Below are 26001 nucleotides of genomic sequence, written 5' to 3'. Positions count from 1 at the left end.
ACTTCAAGTTTAATAAACAGATTGTATTACAACCCATACACATATTTCGCAATTCATTAACTGTATTATTACTACTACGTTAATGTAATAATTACATCCACAGAAATATGATCAATATATGACATTCATAATTAAGACTAATAAAGTAGATATTTTGATTCACTTATTGCATTTTCGCCAGGGTTGTTTTCATGTTTTGCACTGTCGTTACCTATACAATTACACGTTTACTACCGAATCCGTCCACTTCTTATCTAATATAAACCAGAATCTGTAAAAATATAAATACTAGGTACATATATTAATATTAACTACTTTGATCCAGTGAAAAGTTTCTTAGCTTTGTCGTTTTTAATATTAAGAAATAATAGTCCTTGGTAAGGTTCTTTGTATGTAAGAAGAAAATTGCCTCCATTCAAAATAATAACCGTAAAAAATTAAAAACTCTGCCATCTGCCTTTTGATCGCCAAGAACACCTCAGTTTCGTGCCCATGGCGGACATTGTCACAATAACTTCGATACTTTTAAGTAAGGTTGAAACTAGCTTGCAACAGAAAATGAAGCTTTCAAAAGATGAGAATGTGACTTTGTTGTCACTCGAGCGACAAGCGTGTGTACTTGTGTATGACTGTACATATAATATAAAGTATATACCTAAACATAAACTCTCTAGTAAATGGTGATATCAAAATCAGATTAAAAAAAAGTTCAGGAGGTAAGGTAAGGAAGAAGTAAGTAGATTCATATCACATTATTACGGTCGGATTCTACCGTGTCATTCTGAACACTATAGTGCAAAAAATCGGGGCTTGAAAAAATGGCTCTTTGTGCGTTATGGATTTTTCGCAGCAGGATTTGATAAAGTAACAAAGTCACATATCGCGTAGCGTAACTGCGTTTGTTGATCGGGAGAATGAAAAAATGGCTCTTTGTGCGTTATGGATTTTTCGCAGCAGGATTTGATAGAGTAACAAAGTCACATATCGCGTAGCGTAACTGCGTTTGTTGATCGGGAGAAATACTTCTAAAGTTCGAACGTTATCTACCTCTCTGTCATACAAAAGGAGAGATGTTTATATAACTAATATATTCCCGCAAGCGCCTTATTCTGAATCTAGAACTTGTCTATTCTATTCTTCGAAGGCCCAAGTGCAACAAGCGGATTTATGGAAATGCAGAACTACCTAATGGCAGAGTTATTCAAATAAAAAAAAAACATATTTTTCGAAATTAGTTAACTAACAATTAATAAAGGCAGAAAGTGCAGACTACGACTACAAATATAGACATTTCGGAGTTATCATTTCATTTTACATCGCTATTTATATCTTGTTTTAAGGCCTAATAAACATGAGTATAAGCACTATAGTTAATTACTATATGTTAATAACCCCTTCTAAGGCAATTGATGACTCTTGATTTTACTATTGCTAAGTTCTCATCTTATGACTCATGACATGACACGTTCACTAAGGCAATCTGACTGTTCATCGTTACTACTATGTTTCACGATACATATAATGTTGCGGTAATAGATTAGATCTATTATTCTACATTGAATTACAAAACAGTGGACTTAATAGTGTGCATTATGTTTCAAAATTTAGTTAACAATCAGGCGGAGATATTGATGCTTTATAAAAATAGGAGTCTTATCAGAAACAAGTTACAGTGCTTGATTGAAAGGTAGACAATTAAAATCTAGACTTACCCTAATAATATGGAAATACGGCGATTTTACCTTGAATTGACTATACACGACAATACCGGCTTAAACATGTTTAAATATAAGGACGACATCGATACGCGGATTGAGCGCTACTAGAACAATATTCGCCACGGCTAACCACCTCAAAAACCCCGTGAAATTACCCTGCACGACGAAATCTGAAGACTAATCTAACACTTTACTATGTGGACTATACACGGAAATATTCGTGTCACGTGATTAAGTAGAATCATGTAGGTCCAGTAGATATGGTGTGTCAAATACATGTAACATAATATTAGCCATAGAATAAAAATAGCAACATATGCGGAAACAGTTACGAGCGCTCATAATTTAATTGGACAAAGTTACGCAAAAAGGATCCGTCCACTAAAAATTACCATTGCATTAATGACTTCATTTTCACATAATTATACTCATATTTTTTTGTGGATTGGATACTTTTCTTTAAACTTCATCCAATTATATCAGGCTGTTCCTCATAGATTCACGAACACAGCAGTTATAAAATAAAATAATATTGAATAAGAAACAAATACCTAGTAAAAATACATCTAGTTTCCTTTTATCCACGTTGATTTTACAAAATTTACTTAGGTTATTTGTTCCTTAATAATAAGAATAACTGTTGTTGGGGAATATATTTTTACTAATATTTGATGTACCATATAAAAGCAACTTTGTATAGAGTCTGGTTCAATACCAACAGAACCGAGAGCTAGGTCATTAGATGGGTTTTCTACATATCATTGTGTGGGCACTAAGCGGAATTCCATTGCAGAACTGAGATATCGATATTTTAATCAAATTATTACCCTTATTACTTAGGCAACAGAGTCTACTATAGATAATAGAGTAGGAGAGTTAACATACATCCCATGTCATGTCTGCTACTCCTCTATCATTCTACATACAAAGTCGCAATTCATTCAAGACATATACCAGAAACTTAACTTTTACATCATTGGTCTGAGGGCCCGCAACTTGCTCGTGTATCTCTTAAAAAGTTTTCAGGGGATTCCCTTGAATTGCGAGATTGCCTCAGGATATCAGCAGAAAATACGCAAAATAACACAATATAAAAGTTGATTCCCAAAATCAATTTAAAAGTTCATAATACATTTAAGAGGCATAAGTCGCTATGATCGATATTAGATATCCGCAAAATAAAAATAAGATAGAAAAAGCTTATAACTAAAAAGGCGGTATAACAACCTTATTTTTGGCCTCGAGGGGGATTGCGGTTTCTGTCGGAGCTATATCTTAACATTTACGTCTATAATATAGATGTTCGAGCGCCTACAGCTAACAACATACTTAAATAATAAAACTCGGTGATTCTCGCGGTCTGCTTTCAATATTAGGTAAGTACCTAATTCAGCGGCAAAGTTTTTGGTTAAAGAATTTTCACCGCGTATAAAAACTACACTTCGTAGAATAATTAACAATATTGCTAATCCTAGTAAAAAGAAAGAGGGCATCTTGAGCCTGATTTAAATAGTGATTTTATCAATGCTCCTTTGATAAAACTGGATATGTTAACTTAAAGCAATCATATTTCAATCATTGTCACAATTAAAATTAGTTCGGCCGACATATTAAAATTAATAATCTTAATCTAATCTTTATGTTAACTCGAAGCTCAAAACGAGGGGTACAATGATTTGATAAGTTAAAACGTTCTTACACTATTCCTTAATCGAGATACCCTCAGATGTTTTTATTGGCGTTATTATATGATTATTATTACAATGTTAGAAAATAGTTCATTATCTATTAAGAATAATATTTGAACGACAGTGATTCCGGCACGTTACAAGTGAAGGTCTTTTGAAGTGCACTTATGTCTAATAAATCATTTCCCTTGTTTAGATTCATAATTACATTAATAATAACTTATTAAAATATATCTAATTGAAGAATATTGAATCGAGAGTGCAACCACTCCTACACTACATTTGGCAGGCATTAAGTAACAAGAATAGCACAGCAGCTCCTTTACGAACAGTCGTAAAATAAAGATGGCAACTACAGCATACGGCGACGACAAGTGCAAGCGCGATGCTACAATAACCCATCCGATGTCTGAACCCACATAAATATATTATTCCATTTATATCCTCCTAAAGACTCACGTCATTACCTAAGATAGCACTTACTACTTACTAGCTCCAATCGGAATAGAGTTGCATTTGTTTTGTGCGGTACAATTATTTTTTTTATTATTATGAATGGGCTTACCCTTGACCACAGACTAGCCAAAGGCAAAGACGTGGCCTACGATGTAGTGAGCTCGCCCAATTTTAAACACAACAATATCACCTCTATTTCCTAAAAAAAATACTTAATTAGGTTCAAAATTCACTGCCAAATCGACATGTCAAACTTAGGAAGGTTTTATTGGGCAAGATTTCGGTGCGATTATTGTAGGGCGCTATGAAACATCGCTGGCACATTCAAGAATCGTCAACGATGTTGCTGCAGTCACTAAACAAGCGGAGAACCTGTTTATAAGTCATATGTATTAAAAAAATAAAGCGAGATGCCATTTCCACAACATAGTTTGCTACTTACGACTAAATAAAATAGAAAGTGGCTCGCAATGAGTACAACTTATAATTCGATATAACTTTTTTTGGAAATATACTTGGATACGATTTAACTTACATTATTTGGACAGTATGAAACTATTGTGGGCGTTTGAGATCGAATAGTCGTAGGCCAGAGCATACTATTTATAACAGCTGCTAAAAGATGCATTCAACTCAAAAACATGATGACATTAACTGCCATATTTTTAGCAACAACTGTATTTTACTATCGTACATATCATATAGATATTATTATGACCAAAAACAAAAGGAATGGGAAGACAAAGAAAGTATTTCCCATTCTATTTTACTAAAGGAGGCAAATTCGGAGGGGAGAAAGGAAAATTTATTTTAGAATAAACCGAGATTCAGATATAATGAATTTGTGACAAATTAAATGGGGAAGTCAGTATCTAAATAAGGCTTATTACTTTGTATGTAAAAGATACGAATACATATGGAACGTAACTAGCGAGCAAGCATCACGACAGACAGCCCCATTTAGACGATTGAAGAGCTTGTATGCAATATTAGTCAACTACAGGGAACCACAAGACGTATTAGACAGACATCATCCGATTCGTATTAAATAGTTCCGATGTTTGAGCAGCATATCGATAATGTATAATACGAGCAGCGTTATCCCGGTCAAACTTCGAAACTACATCCGAATCGAATTGATTGCTATGTACCTAAAGTAACCAAATCGCATGCCGATATTAACCATCTAAATGAGGTTTTCCGCCTGCCTACCGACAATAATACTTATACTTATTGACTGTAAACGATTCATACTGAACTTGAGAATTGCCTTGTTAAGGATTTCACTGTTGAACCTCTAAGGTTATATTGACGTCTACAGGTGCCTAATCTTTTTGGGTATTTTGTATTTTGTATTAAACCAAGTCACCCTAATTCACAGTGAAATTTCTAGTATAGATACATAACACATTATATTACTTATAGTACTAATTCCATAACTTGAATTGAAAGTACGCCGACTCATTTCAAAATTATAAGTTGATTGGTTACATTAAGGCTGATTAATGATTATCTAGTTTGACTCGTCTTTAAAGGCACACGATAACTGCAGAGAGAAACGATTTGTGGAATCAATAACTTTAAAAGAACGGTACAGTAAGGGCACTACGCGTACAATCTCTAAAATGACCCTTGAACAACAATCAAAAGTACAAAAATAGCTGATATGGGCCGGCTGCCTAGATCACGCCTCGACCAGGTTACATTGCACTCTACTGTACGGTCGACGCCAAACATTTCTGTAAATTTTGGATCTTATTAGAAAGCTATAAAGTAACATAATATCTTTGACGTCGATTGTACGACCTTATCCAGCTCGCCATTATACTATTTATTTAAATATAACCTAGGGTGTCCACTTTAGCGTTTACATTAAGAGCTTATTTGAAATTTCGGCATACAACGTTGTGAGTCATAATGAAGAACAGTGAAAAGGGGTCTCTTTATAAAAACTACTATGTGGACCCTTTTATGTTGTTCTTGAGTGTAACCTCACATCACGTAACGATTGTTTGCCTTATTAGCTCCCATAAAATATTTGTTTCGACGTAGCACTACGAGTCATTTTATATTTTTGTTATTTTCGCTGATTCGCTGATTGGTCATATTAAAGCAACTTAATTGAGGAGCTCGAAGTCAACGAAGACCACAGCGGCGCACAAACAAACGAGTTTGGAACAGCGGGTCCTACGCATACTTCATTTATTGTGCGTAATGTGCGCCGCTGAGGGTTTCCGTTTTGCGAAATGAGCCGTAAGATTTATATATTAGTTCATTTAATAAGTGTAGCTATAGTTAGCGTGGGCCCACGTCGCTTTACCCCAGTATTCGCGCAGTACGGGGTGTAGACTGTAATCTAAGCGAAGTACATGACCTTCTTGGTGACGGCGTGGACGGTGATGGCACGCGCCATGGCGCCGGGCGTGCGGTCCTCGCTGCAGGCGGATTGGTGGGAGCCTTCTCCCGAGTCGTGTTCCTGTAATCAATTCATTCATTGTTTCAGGCGACGAGTGTGTGAAAATTTAAACAAGTACCTTTATATAAATATGACATATAATCAGGAGCTGATAAGCTGCGATATCACATTCAACACCTTTGTGATGGTTGAGGATATTATTAAACCACACCACACTACACCAACTGATCCTAAATCACTGCTGCAGGCCTAAAACTGCGATCTTGCTAAAGTCACTAGCATCACATCAGCATCAACAATAAGTCAGTCATTTGATAGCTATCTGTATCATCTACACTAGCGCCTCTAGCACCGAATTCACCGGCCTTAGCTGGCCGTACCAGTAAGTGTTAGAGGGGTTATGTGTATGTTACTAGGTGTACCTTCTCGACGAGATGGTAGCGCGCGCGGAAGGCGACCAGGTGCGCGTAGTAGGCGGGCGCGGGGATGGACACGGAGCGCGTGCAGCGCACGTACGTGTGGCACAGCTGGTACGTGAGGCACTGCAGCTCGTCCGACCCGAAGTGGTTGTCGTCCCACAGCACGTGGTAGTGGGACGGTCGAGACGTTCCCTGTAAGCGAATAAAATGAGCATTTCATAATTGTGTGCCACAAAATCACAAACTGAATACATATTCAACTTTGAATTCGACTAAGCACAATTTGTGACAACCTTATGCAGAGCGGGAGCGGGAGCGGGAGTTGCGGGCGTCCATAGGTTACGGTGACCGCTTTCCATCAGGCGGGCCGTATACCTGTTTGCCACCGACGTGGTATTAAAAAAAAAAAAAAAGAGTTAATTCGCAAGGCCGACAATGGTGTCTATAGGCATGTTGCACACCTCACGAGCCCCATTGTATCTAAATGCCCTGGTACGAGCGAAGCTAAAGTAGATCTTTGTCGTACCCCAGTGCCGTGATGCCGAGATCCACAGTAGTATCGGTAGATATGTTGCCAGACTTTCCTACTAGCCCCATCGTACCTGGATGCCCTGGTGCGAGCAGAGGTAGAAGTCGAACTCGATGGGGTGCGTGATGCCGAGGTCCACGGTGGCGCCGGCAGAGATATCGCCACTGTTGCCCGACTTGCCTACTAGCCCCATCGTACCTGGATGCCCTGGTGCGAGCAGAGGTAGAAGTCGAACTCGGTGGGGTGCGTGATGCCGAGGTCCACGGTGGTGCCGGCAGAGATATCGCCATTGTTGCCCGACTTGCCCACTAGCCCCATCGTACCTGGATGCCCTGGTGCGAGCAGAGGTAGAAGTCGAACTCGGTGGGGTGCGTGATGCCGAGGTCCACGGTGGCGCCGGCAGAGATATCGCCACTGTTGCCCGACTTGCCGGCAGAGTTATCGCCACTGTTGCCCGACTTGCCCCATCGTACCTGGATGCCCTGGTGCGAGCAGAGGTAGAAGTCGAACTCGGTGGGGTGCGTGATGCCGAGGTCCACGGTGGTGCCGGTAGAGTATCGCCACTGTTGTCCGACTTGCCCACTAGCCCCATCGTACCTGAATGCCCTGGTGCGAGCAGAGGTAGAAGTCGAACTCGGTGGGGTGCGTGATGCCGAGGTCGACCGTGGCGCCGGCAGAGATATTGCCACTGTTGCCCGACTTGCCCACTAGCCCCATCGTACCTGGATGCCCTGGTGCGAGCAGAGGTAGAAGTCGAACTCGGTGGGGTGCGTGATGCCGAGGTCGACCGTGGTGCCGGCAGAGATATTGCCACTGTTGCCCGACTTGCCCACTAGCCCCATCGTACCTGGATGCCCTGGTGCGAGCAGAGGTAGAAATCGAACTCGGTGGGGTGCGTGATGCCGAGGTCCACGGTGGTGCCGGCAGAGATATCGCCACTGTTGCCCGACTTGCCCACTAGCCCCATCGTACCTGGATGCCCTGGTGCGAGCAGAGGTAGAAGTCGAACTCGGTGGGGTGCGTGATGCCGAGGTCGACCGTGGTGCCGGCGGGGATGTTGCCCGACTTGCCGGACTGCTCCTTCTTGTCTGCGCAGAACAGCCGCGTGTGGTGCCGCTTCTGGACCACGATGAACGTGATGCCCGGCTTGTATTCCGCCTCCAACTGTGTACAGACAAATATTTTATGTAACATTGCTTATTTGAATAAGTCACCAACCAGAAATTCTACTTAGTATTACTCTCTCGGCTCTGTATATTCCTTAGCTATAAGCCATTGATGCTTCAGTTATTATGTTTGTTGGCCAGAACACCAAATGAACCAAATCACATTATTGCATTAAAAAAGTGGGTCCAATAAGTTGCCTTGTGGAACACCGAAATGCACGGATCACTACATGCTACCAAATCAGCTTCCACAGGTTTTAGCATTTTTAGGCTAACTTCTGAACCAACCTCATTTTACTATCATTTCAATAAATAAGAACTTTTTAGTTTATTTCATTATATCCTAAACTCAACTGAATCAAACGCTTTGGCAAGATCGATCATAATATCGCCTTTTTATAAATTCAGTTGTAGCTAATTAAACCGTTAACCATAACTAGTAATTATTGTCCTCCAAAATCCTCTTGTAATGACGTCAGCTCATGTTGCACTAGTATGACCTGTCCCATCATTCATCATAGATGCCGTTGCGGTACATGACAATCCGGTGCGGCTCTTGTGGAACAGCAGCTGTGACGGCACTACACCCACCTTGATGCACGCCTCTCGCACGGCGGTCAGCTCGTGTATGAACTGCCCCTCGGAGATGCCGTCGCGGTACATGATGATCCGGTGCGGCTTGACCCCGCGCTCTTGTGGAACAGCAGCTGTGACGGCACTACACCCACCTTGATGCACGCCTCTCGCACGGCGGTCAGCTCGTGTATGAACTGCCCCTCGGAGATGCCGTCGCGGTACATGATGATCCGGTGCGGCTTGACCCCGCGCTCTTGTGGAACAGCAGCTGTGACGGCACTACACCCACCTTGATGCACGCCTCTCGCACGGCGGTCAGCTCGTGTATGAACTGCCCCTCGGAGATGCCGTCGCGGTACATGATGATCCGGTGCGGCTTGACCCCGCGCTCTTGTAGAACAGCAGCTGTGACGGCACTACACCCACCTTGATGCACGCCTCTCGCACGGCGGTCAGCTCGTGTATGAACTGCCCCTCGGAGATGCCGTCGCGGTACATGATGATCCGGTGCGGCTTGACCCCGCGCTCTTGTGGAACAGCAGCTGTGACGGCACTACACCCACCTTGATGCACGACTCTCGCACGGCGGTCAGCTCGTGTATGAACTGCCCCTCGGAGATGCCGTCGCGGTACATGATGATCCGGTGCGGCTTGACCCCGCGCTCTTGTGGAACAGCAGCTGTGACGGCACTACACCCACCTTGATGCACGCCTTTCGCACGGCGGTCAGCTCGTGCATGAACTGCCGCTCGGAGATGCCGTCGCGGTACATGATGATCCGGTGCGGCTTGACCCCGCGCTCTTGTGGAACATCAGCTGTGACGGTACTACACCCACCTTGATGCACGCCTCTCGCACGGCGGTCAGCTCGTGTATGAACTGCCCCTCGGAGATGCCGTCGCGGTACATGATGATCCGGTGCGGCTTGACCCCGCGCTCTTGTGGAACAGCAGCTGTGACGGCACTACACCCACCTTGATGCACGCCTCTCGCACGGCGGTCAGCTCGTGCTGCAGCACGTGTATGAACAGCTCCTCGGAGATGCCGTCGCGGTACATCATGATCCAGTGCGGCTTGACCCCGCGCTCTTGTGGATAATCCGCTGTGACGTCACTACACCCACCTTGATGCACGCCTCTCGCACGGCGGTCAGCTCGTGTATGAACTGCCCCTCGGAGATGCCGTCGCGGTACATGATGATCCGGTGCGGCTTGACCCCGCGCTCTTGTGGATCATCCGCTGTGACGTCACTACACCCACCTTGATGCACGCCTCTCGCACGGCGGTCAGCTCGTGCTGCAACACGTGTATGAACTGCCCCTCGGAGATGCCGTCACGGTACATGATGATCCGGTGCGGCTTGAACCCGCCCGTGCTCTTGTAAAACATGATCAGCAACTCTTGCACCATGCTGCTCATCTCGTGAACTATCTCTTGTCTGCAATGGAACCTTCACATGCATAAGTCGTACACGGGAGACGTATCACAACAGCTGATGGCAAGCGAATTTAATGAATCATGATGATATATATTGATGATAAATACTGATGAATGGTAAAAATTCAGGTTCTCGCGAATTTTAAATGCCAATTAATTTCTATCATAAAAATTTTGCTAAAGTCGATTCTTTCTGTTCTAATTAGGTAAATTATTAATCTTTGTGAGATAATTAATCACAAGTTGTTTTGATTTAACGAAGATCCCGCCTTTACCGAAATCATTAATTTTTGGGTTTAGAAGATGGCGGAATGTCAGACACTGGTTGTATAAAGCAGGGTCCTTATTCTACTTAGATCTCAAATATCTCAATCCTAGTAAGCCAGTGTGAAATAAGTTATAGGGACATCCCACTATTAGCTTTGACAGGTAATTGCAAAACAGCATAATTTTATCGAAACTCGTAACTACTCGAAAGTAGTAAGTACCCCTTGAAGTAATTTTCATAAATATGACAGTAGTTATAGCATGCATTTTTGACAATCAAAATCCTGTATCATGATATAAAAATAAAATAAACAGAAGATTAACTAATCTAAGAAAGAAAAGACTTCGTTCAGAAACCGGATAAAGCGATGCGAGTTTACAAACCAATCAAATGAAACTACCGTAATAAAATTTGAAAAAGCCACAAGCGCCGCTCATCGGTATCGCGAGATATACATAATAGTCCATCAAAAGCCATAAGCGGTAAAACCCGGGCTTGGCGGGTTAACGCGTTAGCCGGCCAGGCCCGGGGTTCAAGCTTACGATTCCCGATCTTCGTAATTGAATGACCTGTGTTGCTGCACGCGCACCGTGGCGGCGTACCGCGACGGGTGCGCGTCCATGCTGCCCACCACCGCCGCGATCGACGGCTTCTTGTTGTCGCCCGCCGGCGGGTGCGTCACGTCCACGCCCAGGAAGATCACCGGCTCGTTGAACACCTGACCACACAACAATATCTAAACACTTTGCTAACCAACAACACGCCTTTGCTCAGATGCCGGAGAAGAAGTTACTTGCAGAATGTACTAGTTACACTTAACAAAATCTAACTTGTTTGAACCAAAGAGTACGTAGGCGCTATTTTAACCAAAAAACTTGTTGAACGAACATGAAAACTGGTTGTTTTTTCTCTCAGTGTAACATAGTTCATAATAGTATATTTTACAAGCCGCTAATTGCATTTTGTACTCATTGATGACAGAAATATCAAATTGACGAATAAGAATAATGCCACAAATTATATACGCTCAGTCCATTCTTCATTTTCGGCTCTCACGCTCGGCGAGAGAGTTTACTTGTGGAATCTATCAAGTGAGATTTTAGGACTCGTATAAAAAGGACAAGAGGTAGTCTCTGATAGACAATAATTATTACCCTTTTTGATACCTAGCTTTACGTTGATCTTGTATTCAGGAACAGATTGCTACACGCTTTACAGTACCCGGCGATAATGATTGCACATTGGTTTTTCGTCTTCGTAGAGCGTTGTCTCATTCTTGTTTATGAGACGTTGTCTCTTTGCAAAGACCCATGTGCATTCTTTATCGCCGTTTACTGTACTTCCACTATATGTATGTAATCTAGCTACTAGGAGACAGCTTTCACCTTGGGACGCAGCGACGGCACTAGGATGGAGTTGATGCCGCCGAGTTTGACGTTGATCTTGAGGCACAGGTTGCTAAGAGTTTGTGGTGACGTCTTGTTCACATTCTTCGCCTGCACGCACTGCGTCGCCATGCCGAGCACTGTGTCGCCGACTCGCTTTACTTCCGCTATGGAAAAATAGATTATTAGTAATAAGATCCTGGTGTGACAATAGGGCGCTTTTTAAAACTGGACCGCTTAACCTTTAACTTGGCAAAAACATATCATGATCGTGAATGCAAGCCTCCTCGGCGATCAATAGTTCTAATGGTTCTGATTCGGATAAATACAAAAAGAGTATCTGAAGAGAGCTTTACACTGCTGAGTAGAAGAGAAAGTAACAATGTTTTACATCGTAAATATTTGAAATCATTCTCAGCAAATGGGTGAAGTTTCTTGATTAACCCCCTTATTTATAAACGTTCACTAAAGTTATCAAGCCGAAAAAAATCGTTTGTCCCTTTCCGACGTATTGGTGTGATAGAAAAGGACAAATGATATCTATCGGCGTGTTAACTTTAGTGAACGTTTATGAATAAGGCGGTAAATATATATTATAAGAATATTTCATACCATAAACTGGCGTCTTGCCGGGTAATACCACGACGACGAGCTGTAGCTGCACGAAGGTAGACTTGAGGTACTTGAACATAGGCTCCACTTGATCGGGCCCCGTCGCGTACTTGCAGAAGCAAGGCTGCCCGATGATCGGCATGCCCGCGTCGTTTGAGATCTTTTGCAGTTGCTGGGTGAAGTTTCTAGACAAAAACATATTAATTAGCTTTTAGAAAATTGTTATTAGTTAGGTTTTGTAAAATTCAGTTCGGTATTAAGCGCAAACGCGACAAAGAGATCCATATTTACTACATACATAGCTAATCGACCGTAGTTACGTAGAACGAACAACAGCTCCATTTTTGCCCATATGTTCTGATAAAAAGTAAAATCACGTTTCTACAGCTATGGTCATTACTCAGACCGAGTCACATATTCAGAGACTATGCTGCGTATAGGGGCTCACTTCTTTCCCGAGACGATTCGTACTGTGACTTAAAACATTTTCAAAATACATACTTGAGCGCGTCTTCCCGCACGGTCCGCTGTGGCGCGAAGCAGGCGATGGCCCACACGCGGATCTCCACGCCCATGAAGAATTGCTTGCCGCGCATGTCCCACACACCCTGGTTGGGTAGCGCCTGCTAAACAGGAACGAACGCACACCAGTTAGCCAACATGTACATTGAAATCAAAGAAAAGTCCTAGAAACTCATACTAAGTGACTAGAAAATATATGCACGCAATTACTAAGATAGTCTTGTACTATCAGCTGCAAAATTGCACGGCGAAATTATGAATTAATTCATTGATAGATTCGCCATGCACTTTTGCAGCTGATAGTACACTGAAGATCGTGATCATTAAATGAGTGAATTGATTCATAATGTATTCATTCAGTTGACGCATACTAAATTCAACTAAATTTCATCTCCTTCACTCTCCAGTGAAAAATAAAATCTCTCTAACGGCCCGGCCACGACATTGGTCTAAGCGCGACAGCGGTGAGCGGCAGCCATACGTGCGAATGAAAAGTCCCATCGCTGTGTCTCGCTCCAATGTATGGCCGCCGCTCACCGCTGTCGCGCTTAGACAAATGTCGTGGCTGAGCCGTAAGTTCGCTAGATAACTACGCTCGACGCAATCGTCGACTGCCATACAATCGTTTGCATAGACACGAAAATACAAGGATTTAGGACCTTTCAAGAAAACTGCAAAGAGGCAAAGTCCACCTGCAGTTCGTTTCTTATTTCAGCTGCCGCAAACACCGGTCTCGCATTGAAAAACCCGTAGAACGAGCGAGATTAGTCCCTAGTATACGAACACTGCTTAAAAACCAGGTTGTAGATCTCAAGTTGCACCTGAGTGAGCTTTGTAGGATTAATTACAGCTCGGTATCGCACGCACCTGGCCTCCGAGCGAGGACACGCGGCCGCCGTACTGCAGCTTAGGCGGCGGCAGCACGCGCCCGCGCACCTCCATCATGTTGTTGGAGATGGTCAGCCCGAACTCCTTCACGTACAGGTCCGTGTTGAAGTTCGCGCGCCGCACCAGGTTGTTGATCTCACGCTCCCTGTACACATTTATAGCATTCTAGTAGTTTGAATATGATCACAGATTGACCAACTACAGGAAGGAGATTCTAAAATAATGCCTGTGTTTATACATACAATAATTTTTAAGAAAAAAAAACCGCCTTCCTCTGGGGTTCTGGTGATAAATACTTTCAAATGTTGGATTATGGACAATTCGTCTGTATATTTTTTAATGTTTGTTATTCGATATCTCCGTCATTTCTGAACCAATTTTGAAATTTGGATGATTCTGAAGTACTTACAGATGAGAATGATTATCAGAACGGAACTCTAACCAGGGGCGGCTCACTCATCATCAGCAGTTCCACTGCACCAAATGTCACTGTTCTGGACGTAAGTGCATGCTGTTCTTATAAAAATACCAAAGTCACTATAAGTGTGCCGTTCAGATTTGAGGAGTTCCGTTCTGACCATCATCAGCAGTTCCACTGCACCAAATGTCACTGTTCCGTACCTAAATGCATGCTGTTCCTTTAAAAACACAAAAATCACCATATGTATGCCTTTCAGATTCGAGGAGTTCCCTCGATTTCTCCAGGATCCCATCATCAGAACTGGGTTCTGAGAAAAATGGGACCAATCTTTATGCATATACATTCAATCAAAAAAAAATTTTTCAAAATCGGTCCAGTAACGACGGAGATATCGAGGAACAAACATTAAAAAAAAAATACAGACTAATAGGCTACTTGACTCTTTTTCAAAGTATGTCTTATATTATTAATTACTGTCTAATTAAACGAAAAAAAATAGTACCATATTTTATTACGACTTAAAAACCCGCAAAAAAAATATTTAAAGTTTACTTTTACTTCATCAGGCAAAAACAACATCAGCCATATTAATCTATAGAATATCTATGACATGACGTCAGTATATTTAGAAAAAATATTTCACATTGTCACACGTCACACCCGTCAACGACTATGAATTTTAATACAGTGACCTCTTGTCCCGAGGTGGGCGTAAGAGCTGCGACACAGTTTTACACTAATGCAGCTGCTTACGATCTTGTTGATTTTGTGTTATGTATGCTTTTTATGTTCAATAAATCTTTGAATCTTTGAATCTTGAATTTTACCTCTGTTACTGAGACTATATTTGAAATGTATATGAACTTAATTTGAGACACAGTCAATCTATGACCTCTGTAACTTGGACTTCATTGAAAATCTACTTCCATATTTTTAATAATTCTTAGCCTATCTTTAAATTACGCGATTGATCCTTTTTGTGTTCAGATGAGTTTAAGGGTTTTCGTGGTTATTTTAAGTAATTAAAACTAAAATCTCGATAATTTACATAAAAATATAAAAAAAAATACTTTCATAATATACCTATAAAAGTTTTAAGACACAATGACGTTAGTCTTATATTTTATTTAAATACAAGGCTTATTTACCTTTTCTTTTATTTTAAGTAGTATGTAATTAATAATAACTATATGCAAAACACCTTATTTATCACCTCTATAACTGGCATACCCTCTATTCTGGCCTCTATTAGTGACACCCTCTGTAAATGAGACAAACATTTTATTATGCCTGTCTAACTGAGACCCTGAATAAGTGGAATACCTCTTTAAGTGAGATAAATTTTGTCGTCCCTTGAAGTCTCACTTATCCAGGTTTCACTGTACAATAGAGGTTGCTTCTATGGAGATCAGATTACTACCTCTAATTTCCATAGTTGATCTGAATTATGTGACGTCACTCCATCGGCCAACACCGTTTTCGGAGTCCATAATTTAAAAAAAATATACACACATCTTTAATTAATAATTTTTAAGAAAAAAAAACCGTCGCCTTTCGGGTTCTGGTTAAAGCTACTTACGAATGTTGGATTATGTAGAAATGTGTAAGTATTTCTTAAAACTGCTTTTAATGCTTTAATTATTAGATGACAACACAAATGAATATACGTATAACGTTAAGGTTTGAGGAGTTTCCTCAATTCCTCATGAATCCGATTATATTATAAATTTATAAGAAATCGAAGCTTGACAAACTTTGACTTGAAAACTCAATATGCTTAAAAACATAACTAAATAAATGCCACTGTTCTGAACTAAATGCATGCTTTTCTTCCAAAAATACCAAAGTCACTATGAGTGTGCCGTTCAGATTTGAGGAGTTCGGTTCTGACTATCATCAGCAGTTCCACTGCACCAAATGTCACTGTCCTGGACGTAAGTGCATGCTGTTCTTATAAAAATACCAAAGTCACTATAAGCGTGCCGTTCAGATTTGAGGAGTTCGGTTCTGACCATCATCAGCAGTTCCACTGTACCAAATGTCACTGTTCCATACCTAAATGCATGCTGTTCCTTTAAAAACACAAAAATCACCATATGTATGCCTTTCAGATTCGAGGAGTTCCCTCGATTTCTCCAGGATCCCATCATCAGAACTGGGTTCTGAGAAAAATGGGACCAATCTGTATGCATATACATTCAATAAAAAAAAAATTTTTCAAAATCGGTCCAGTAACGACGGAGATATCGAGGAACAAACATTAAAAAAAAAAAAAAAAAAAAACATACAGACGACTTGATAACCGTCCTTCTTGAGATATGAGGCGACGGTTAATAAACTTTTTAACAAAAAATAAAACCGCCTTCAAAAATAAGCGCGTTACAAAACACGGAGAAACTAAAAAGCCAAAAACTTTTTAACAAAAAATAAAACCGCCTTCAAAAATAAGCGCGTTACAAAACACGGAGAAACTAAAAAGCCAAAAATAATAAACCTTTCAATTCAGATTTCTTATCGTATTGCAATAAGCTAAACATCCAAATTATAAACAAATCAATTATTTTTGGAGTCGGTACCAGCCTGTGTATGGTTGGGTGGGGCAAACAGGCAATAGCAAGGCGACGAACAGGTCTGGTACCGACTACAAAAATAATCGATTTGTTTATAATTTGGATGTTTAGCTTATTGCAATACGATAAGAAATCTGAATTGAAAGGTTTATTATTTTTGGCTTTTTAGTTTCTCCGTGTTTTGTAACGCGCTTATTTTTGAAGGCGGTTTTATTTTTTGTTAAAAAGTTTTTGGCTTTTTAGTTTCTCCGTGTTTTGTAACGCGCTTATTTTTGAAGGCGGTTTTATTTTTTGTTAAAAAGTTTATTTATTTGTTGATTTTTAGTGGTTCCTAGTGATATTATATGTATCAGTCCGAATACATGTACAGTAGTGAAAGAATTATCCTTTAACTCCTAACCATTGAGGAGTTGACCTTCCATCATCAGCTCAGCCACATAAAATTATTACCATCAGACGTAAATACTGGTGTACCTTTGAAAAATAGACTAAAACATTACATGTGCCTATAACATTTGAAGAGTTCCCTCGATTTCTCCAGGATCCCATCATCAGAACTGACTTCTGTGCCAATGGGACCAATCTCGTATGTTATACATTCAATCAAAAAAAAAATTTTGAAAATCGGTCCAGATAACGAATAACATATCGAGGAAAAAAACATAAAAAAAAAAACAAAAAAAAAAAAACATTCAGTCGAATTGAGAACCTCCTCCTTTTTTGAAGTCGGTTAAAAATACGCAGTCATCACGCACTTTTAATGCCCTCAAGCTATAAATATTGATTTCTTAAGTCAAATACTACAGAAAACAATAACTTGATGTGCTAAATTCGATACGAGTCTAGTAGCCTATTGAAATTTGAGAACCCCTTCCTTGAGATTTGGAAGGCGGTTAAAAAATCGAGTGTCATGAAAGATGTGTTTGTAGAATTTGTTTAACGTTTATACTTTTTTCTGCACAAACGTACAAAACCCGCTTTTAGAAATAGGTACCTAATTTGACGCACTCACATTTAGAGTGTTATAGGTACTCAAATTTGTAGCTACTAAGATAACTTGGAGCTTTTTTTTTTTGGTAATATATTCAAAAATCACTGGTATTAAGAGCGCTATGACAAAAAAAGGCGATATATTGTAAAATGCACAATATTTATCGACAAAATTGTACACTTTACTCATACTAAAAGACAGTGAAAGTACTTGTTTCAGTTAGAACATCTTATTAACTGTCGGTTAAATAAAAAACATATGAAAAAAAAAGCTTTTTCAATTAGTAATAATTGTTTTTCTGATGCTCGTTTAGGAAAAACCGCGTGAAGCACAGAATTCGGAGCTCTTATTATGTACAATTTGATAAGATCACTCTCATAAATGAGGTAAATTTAAGTTCCAAATATCTTGTACTTAAGGCCCATTAAACAATATTTATCATTTAATCCTTTGAAATTGAGAAATTGAAAGTAAAACGAACTCAATTTTGTCTTGAAAATACATCGAAACAAGTGATCATTTCTCCGAAAATCTACATGTTATCGAAGTTATTTTAGTATATAAATAATCTGCACAATGTGCTTAAACTGCTGTTATCCATTTGTCGTTATAATATTTTATCATGATTTTTTGCCAATTTTTTGAAAACTAGCCTTCCTGTCGCTATTTTACCGGCGACGGACGCCTGCGATTTCAGTGCCGCGCCGGAGCTCGAGCAGGTAAGACGTATGTCGCTTTGGTCTCCGAGTTTTCATCGCAAACGTCGAGAATATTTATTGTTGTGTGGGTCGGACGCCTTGTTTCTACACGGGCTATCCTCGCATTGTGTGTGTGTAAACAGCGACCAACGAATTTGATCCTAGACCCGTAAATATTTGCTTTTGTAATACTTTGTTATGTTTGAATGTTAAAGTATTACAACGTTGTGATGATAAAAATGTGAAAATTACAATACGGTCAAGATGATAAGACACATCAAGATGGTACTCGGGATCTGATGATGGAGCCAGAAGGTGGTCACCAGTACCAGTGAACCATGTAAGTAAACGACTTCGTGTTTAGGCTCGTTGGGTTCGTCTCAACAAGACCTTTGACAAGAGGTGGTACTCAGGGTCTGATGATGGAGCCAGATGGTGGTCACCAGTACCAATGAACCATATAACTAAACCCAGAGATGGGGAAATCGTAATCGATTCCGGATTACACGATTACTTTTTTTTTATTTTTTTATTTATTTATTTAAGAAAGAAACAAACGGTCTTTTACAAAAATATTAGTACATAGTATTTCTAAAATCTAAACCTGGAGTTTCATTTATGTTTGAAATATAATGCAGTGCAAAACAGTGAGCAACACATTTTACCTTATAAATTTACACTAAGATAACAATAACTTTAGTGATGCTTATCCAATTCATTTACTTGTCTAAAATAAATGTGCTTTAAAGGAAATCAGTAGCATAAAGGAATATCATATAAGTCAATTATTTTTTATAACATTATCTGAAAGCACGTTTAAGGGAGACAACATTACAATTGAATATATCAATTTCTTGAAGTTTTACATTATCATTAAATAGTCTACACGCGCGTCTTATAAAAACATTTCGTGCGTAACACTTTTATTGATTTTGTGACAGTCAGAAATGTCAGATTGAACATTGGTCATTAATTTTGGAATCAGCACCCCCTAAAACCTATTTTACGACACCCATGACGACTTTTGTGTCAAAGTGACAGTCAGAAATGTCAGATTGAACATTGGTCATTAATTTTGGAATCAGCACCCCCTAAAACCTATTTTACGACACCCATGACGACTTTTGTGTCAGAGTGACAGTCAGCAATGTCAGATTGAACATTGGTCATTAATTTTGGAATCAGCACCCCAAAAAACCAATTTTACGACACCCATGACGACTTTTGTGTCAAAGTGACAGTCAGCAATGTCAGATTCCACATTGTTCATTAATTTTGGAATCAGCACCCCCGCAAACCTATTTGACGACACCCATGACGACTTTTGTGTCAAAGTGACAGTCAGCAATGTCAGATTCCACATTGGTCATTAATTTTGGAATCAGCACCCCCTAAAACCAATTTTACGACACCCATGACGACTTTTGTATCAAAGTGACAGTCAGCAATGTCAGATTCCACATTGTTCATTAATTTTGGAATCAGCACCCCCGCAAACCTATTTGACGACACCCATGACGACTTTTGTGTCAAAGTGATAGTCAGCAATGTCAGATTCCACATTGGTCATTAATTTTGGAATCAGCACCCCCTAAAACCTATTTTACGACACCCATGACGACTTTTGTGTCAAAGTGACAGTCAGCAATGTCAGATTCCACATTGTTCATTAATTTTGGAATCAGCACCTCCGCAAACCTATTTGACGACACCCATGGCGACTTTTGTGTCAAAGTGACAGTCAGCAATGTCAGATTCCACATTGGTCATTAATTTTGGAATCAGCACCCCCTAAAACCAATTTTACGACACCCATGACGACTTTTGTGTCAAAGTGACAGTCAGCAATGTCAGATTCCACATTGTTCATTAATTTTGGAATCAGCACCCCCGCAAACCTATTTGACGACACCCATGACGACTTTTGTGTCAAAGTGACAGTCAGCAATGTCAGATTCCACATTGGTCATTAATTTTGGAATCAGCACCCCCTAAAACCTATTTTACGACACCCATGATGACTTTTGTGTCAAAGTGACAGTCAGCAATGTCAGATTCCAAATCGGTCATTAATTTTTAAATCAGCACACCCGAAAACCTATACTCGTGGTATATGCACTTGAAATGTGAAAGTGAAAATGCTAGAATGACATGTAAACCACGAAGTTGTATAGTCATATTATTCATTGGTATTGGTGACCACCATCTGGCTCCATCATCAGACCCTGAGCACCATCTTGAAGTAATTAGAATTGTATTTGTCTTATTGTATCATCATATTAATATATACTTTACTCTAATACTTATCATATAACAAAAGCAAATATTTGGGATGGGATCTACTTTTATAATTGATATTATTTCGCGCTATATTCTCGTATTTTCGTACAAAATAATGTTTATTAGAAACCAAAAGTTTATATCGAGATAGTAGATTGTGGTTGTTATCAAAATTCCATAGAAAGGATCAAGATTGTTTTGTCCATTATTGTAGTGCGAGCGAGTGATAAGACGTGCTAGAAAGGGTCGGCATATTGGGCTCGCGCGGCGGGTAAAATACCTAATTTCGCCCGACGCCGAAATGTTATAACGCTCTTAAGTTAAAAAGGATAATTAGTTAATTACCCATTAGGATAAAAACAATTATATTTCTGCGAGTTTTGTTTCCTGCTAATGTTATCAATAGTACTTCATTTCCTTTTAATCTTTTCCTTAATGGAGCTTTTTTTTTTGGTAATTTATTCAAAAATCACTGGTATTAAGTTAAAAAGGATAATTAGTTAATTACTCATTAGGATAAAAACAATTATATTTCTGCGAGTTTTGTTTCCTGCTAATGTTATCAATAGTACTTCATTTCCTTTTAATCTTTTCCTTAATGAGTCCAAAAATTTCCTCAAAACATACCTATCGGGTGCCGAGCGGGCCGTGGCTTTGATCATGGTCGATGTTTGCATGTCCGTCAGTTTCTTGATACATCTCTGTCCGGGCACGATGTTACACACCTCTAGGGGCAAGTATGTGTGCTTGTGTTCTTGCCCGACTTGTAAACACGGTAAATGTGGATACCTTAACTTCATTTTGTATTTGTCTAGGAAATATTTCGCAACTGTGCATTCGACAGTTTGTCCGTTTTCTAGTTGCAATGGGAATCTGTGGAAATAAGGAATGTTATTTCAATTCAAAACACAAATTAATATATTGATAGAGCCATCTAACAACTACTAACTACAATCCACAAAAACCAGTGCTTTAAAATGTTATGTTGTTATATAAATAATGTTTACATGTAATCCTGTCTTAAACTTTCCTTATATTAAGAGGAAAAAGGTTTTCTAAAAATACATATGTTTTTATCACTAAATGTACTTTTCAGTTACCTGGCAGCTAACTAGAGGATGTAGGTATTTATTTTATCACAAGTTTATGGTTTTCATCAGTCTGCCAAATTTTGGGTTAGGTTGCCTACCTACCAACGGCAGGAAAACAAGAAGATTTGAAGATGGAAGTGTGGGAATGCTGCCGGAACAGTAACCTGCAGCTCCAACTCCAGGGAATCGGGCTGAATGAACACAGCAAGTGATCAACAGCCCGCCTGCCTTCGGCCGGGCGTCCCTACACTACATCTACATCTATCTACCTACCAACAGTTTATGTCATAGCATACCTCTGGCACAATAATTTTATTATCATCATACAATAAAAGTCGATCAAAGTCAAGAGAATAGCATCATCTGCATATTAAAAGGAACTAACCAGAACAGTTAACCAGTCATAGAAATCAAGGACTAACTATTATGATGCAATATACAATTCTTATCAAGTACAATAAGTATTAACATTTCGTAATCTATAGAACAGTAACACCAAATTTTTGGTAATAAAAGAACTTCAACAACAAGGAAAAGCTCGTATAATTCGTATATACTTACGATTGCATCTGCGCGGGCCGCCGCGTGACGTTGCACACGCGGTACTTCCTCTTCATGGTACCGCAGTGAGTGATCTCGATTTTCAAACCCTTTATCTCTTTCGTAAACTTGACTCTTTGTGAATCAGTCAATGGTTTTCTTTGGTCATTAATGTCCCGAATGTCTAATACTTCACACATAAACTCTATAACTGGTTGGGCCTTGTAAAATGCGGTGGCAGATACTGAAAATAGAATTAAGTTTTTAACTCTGTTTTGCCAACACTTTTTTTCTATTGTTGGCATGTTATAATTGTTATAAAAGAGTAAGGTGCATTAGGGTAATTTCGAAAGGGGAATCTTGATATGATGGAAATAATGATGGTTTTTATACGATTTTCGAAATTACCCTAATGCACCTTAAGTAAATATTTTTTTTGCACCATTTTACATGTAAAATTATACAGAATATTAAGTGAGAGTATAACTAGGTAACAACAGGCGGTCTTATCGCTAAAAAGCGACCTTATAAACTATGGAAGAACCGCTTCCTACTTAGTAGAAGAAACACACTCTAGCATCAAGAAATCTAGAAGACAATCTCAGAAATTGGTTTCTTAGGCATTTTTAGGTTTCTATTCATAACCATGCAAAACAACCCCTCCTTAACCTGTCTCCAGTGAATGGTGAATGAGAGCCTATCATGCAAAGTATCAGTTTATGATTAAAGGTAAGTTAACACTTGGTAGCAGTACTTGTATACAGTGATAGCTGTATTGTTAAAGTTCAATGACCTGTCCAATGTGTTCATAGTTATACATTTAATAAAGTATTAGTTAATAATAATAGAGAGTTTAATATCTCACCATCAATATTAAGCATCATTTTCCATTGGCTTGGTCTCACTGACTGATGAAAACCAAACCAGACTTCTCGGCCACCACCCAGAGGATGGTAATAGCCTTCGGGGGATGAGAAGAATGAGCGCCCTACTGGGGTGTACATCATTGATGGCAGGTGCCTCATTACCACATCCAATGCCAAAATAGCATCATATGGTATCTGTCTTGTTCGACCTTCTAAAGCCTCTTCTAATGCAAACAGTGACACCTGAAAGAAATATTAGTGAAGTTGTTGACATCCAGTCACACAAATGAATAAAAAGATTTGTGATTATTTATGTAACCGTAATAATGAATTATTAAACCAAATCACTATTTTTGTAATTTTAATCAGAAAGTGATTAGAAGATTAAACACTATACATAATATAATATAGTAATATAAATTTGACCATTATAGCGATGACAACAACGTACAAGGCGAAGTCTGCAATATCTTTTTGTAGCAGATAGCACCTTGTATGTTGTGGGTAAGGTGCAATTTTCTGAAAAAAATAATTGCAGATTGTACCCTATACCTTGTTGTCGTCGATATATTTGTTTATTTATAAGAATCAAAATAAAAATTAGTATGTTAACAATTACCTGAGCTACCCATTTGATTGTCACACGAAAAACTCTGTCTTTCCCTTCTCCAGGCAATATGACTTCCAATTCCACTCTATCATTGCCAATGGGCAGAGGATCTCTCGTGTAAAGGTTATTCCTGCCATCAAATACTGGCTTGAGGGCACCAAATATCTTATTATAACAATGAACCATAGTCTCTACAATTTCTCTATTCACCTAAAAGATATACATATTTTGTTATGATTACAACATTGTTTACATAATATTTCAATTAATCTCAAGATATTATAAATAGTTGAACGGACTCATTTATTACCTTTCGTGGGCACTTATCTGGCTGTATATTAACATCATAATGATGGACATATCCTCTCGGCATGGATATTTGAAAGTGATTAGCTCTAAGCATGATGGGTCTCCCCTCGTGGCCGAGATTGGGTCGCCTCGGGCATGTGAGCACGGGCAGGTCGGGCGGCGGCGCGGCGACGGGCGACACGAGCGCCATGGTGCCCGCGCCCGCGCCCGCGCTCGGCGTCCCGGCGGCGCCCGGCGTGCCCGTGCCCGTGCTGGCCGCCGTGCCCGCGGCCCCGGCCGCTGTGCCCGTCGTGCCCGCCGCCGTGCTCACTCCTCCCGACACACCCACTGCACCACCACTCGTTTCCCCCGCTGGAGCTACACCAAATAATTCAGATTTCAACACCATACACCAAAGATACACAATTATAATATGTAAAGGTTTATGCTACATAATGGTAATATTTAGGGCAATCAAACAAAGGACGTGCTTCTTCACAAGCTCGAGAAGCGATCACTTAAACATGTGTATACTAACGTTGACCAACGGGGTACATCTTGTTTACTGATTAAATTAACGAAAAGTTTAAAATTAACAAATGTACAAGCTCCTCGTGCTGAATTTGCTATAATGTGATCAATTAACGATGTGGATAATGTCTGCTACAAATTGACGTCTCTGCGTTGATTTGACAATTACGAAACCATAGAGCAAATTCAGCTAATCTCTTCTTCTCTTTGATACTCGATGCTATGTTAAGGTACCTGCACACCGTCCAACAACACGACTATTGATTCAAGCTAGGAACATACTACGCGGACGTCCGTCGTAAAACGACCGCGACCGCGACCGATCAGTGTGCACGGAACAAAACATCCGGCGAGCCAGATTTCGATCGGACGTCCACGCGCTCAAGGCCACGTCCACGTCCGTCGACCGATAGTTTGCACGGCTACGTGTATTTCCATTGTCCAGATTCCCGTCCGCGGTCGATTTACGACGGACGTCCGCGTAGTGTGTTCCTAGCTTAAGCTAGGAACATACTACGCGGACGTACAAGGCCACGTCCACGTCCGTCGACCGATAGTTTGCACGGTATATGTATTTCCATTGTCCACAAGGAACACACTACGCGGACGTCCGTCGTAAATCGACCGCGGACGGGAATCTGGACAATGGAAATACACATAACCGTGCAAACTATCTTCAAGCTAGGAACATACTACGCGGACGTCCGTCGTAAAACGACCGCGACCGCGACCTATCAGTGTGCACGGAACAAAACATCCAGAGAGCCAGATTTCGATCGGACGTCCGTGCGCTCAAGGCCACGTCCGCGTCCGTCGACCGATAGTTTGCACGGTTATGTGTATTTCCATTGTCCAGATTCCCGTCCGCGGTCGATTTACAACGGACGTCCGCGTAGTGTGTTCCTAGCTTCATCCGATCGTGTGAAAAAGCTGTCGTTTACGAAGATAGTTGCTCATTTAAATAACATATAAACAAAGAGATAAATATTGTTTTTATATCCAAATAAATACTTGTAATAATCAATTACAATAAGA

General features: G+C 40.1%; 1 protein-coding gene across 3 annotated transcripts; it reads right to left on the bottom strand.

Moving 5' to 3' along the window:
- Positions 1 to 8: 8 nt before the first annotated feature.
- LOC125225083 (protein argonaute-2) lies at positions 9 to 25118 on the bottom strand. Of its 3 annotated transcripts, none has more exons than XM_048128612.1 (15): positions 24974 to 25118; positions 24458 to 24813; positions 24157 to 24357; positions 23537 to 23780; positions 22693 to 22915; positions 21668 to 21913; positions 14060 to 14225; positions 13172 to 13293; positions 12671 to 12855; positions 12059 to 12225; positions 11216 to 11391; positions 10229 to 10406; positions 8199 to 8390; positions 6701 to 6889; positions 9 to 6338 (listed from the first exon to the last, which is right to left on the bottom strand). In XM_048128612.1, the coding sequence occupies exons 1-15, from the start codon at positions 24990 to 24992 to the stop codon at positions 6219 to 6221; spliced, it is 2784 nt and encodes a 927-aa protein (XP_047984569.1). In that variant the 5' UTR covers positions 24993 to 25118; the 3' UTR covers positions 9 to 6218. The 3 variants fall into 3 exon arrangements, with proteins under 3 accessions (XP_047984569.1, XP_047984570.1, XP_047984571.1); XM_048128613.1 differs by having other exon boundaries at positions 11243 to 11391; positions 24974 to 25117; XM_048128614.1 differs by lacking the exon at positions 10229 to 10406.
- Positions 25119 to 26001: the final 883 nt, after the last annotated feature.

The sequence above is a fragment of the Leguminivora glycinivorella genome, chromosome 4, assembly GCF_023078275.1.
Source record: "Leguminivora glycinivorella isolate SPB_JAAS2020 chromosome 4, LegGlyc_1.1, whole genome shotgun sequence".
NCBI classification, from domain to species: domain Eukaryota; kingdom Metazoa; phylum Arthropoda; class Insecta; order Lepidoptera; family Tortricidae; genus Leguminivora; species Leguminivora glycinivorella.
Note: the sequence above shows the minus strand (reverse complement) of the source record. Positions and strands in the feature narration are given on the sequence as shown.

Coding starts and splice junctions, on each gene's coding strand:
- LOC125225083 (XM_048128612.1), bottom strand. Junction 21,914..22,692: donor CGGCCCGCGCAGATGCAATC/GTAAGTATATAC, acceptor TTATTTCCACAG/ATTCCCATTGCAACTAGAAA. Junction 12,856..13,171: donor GTGCGGGAAGACGCGCTCAA/GTATGTATTTTG, acceptor GTTTTTGTCTAG/AAACTTCACCCAGCAACTGC.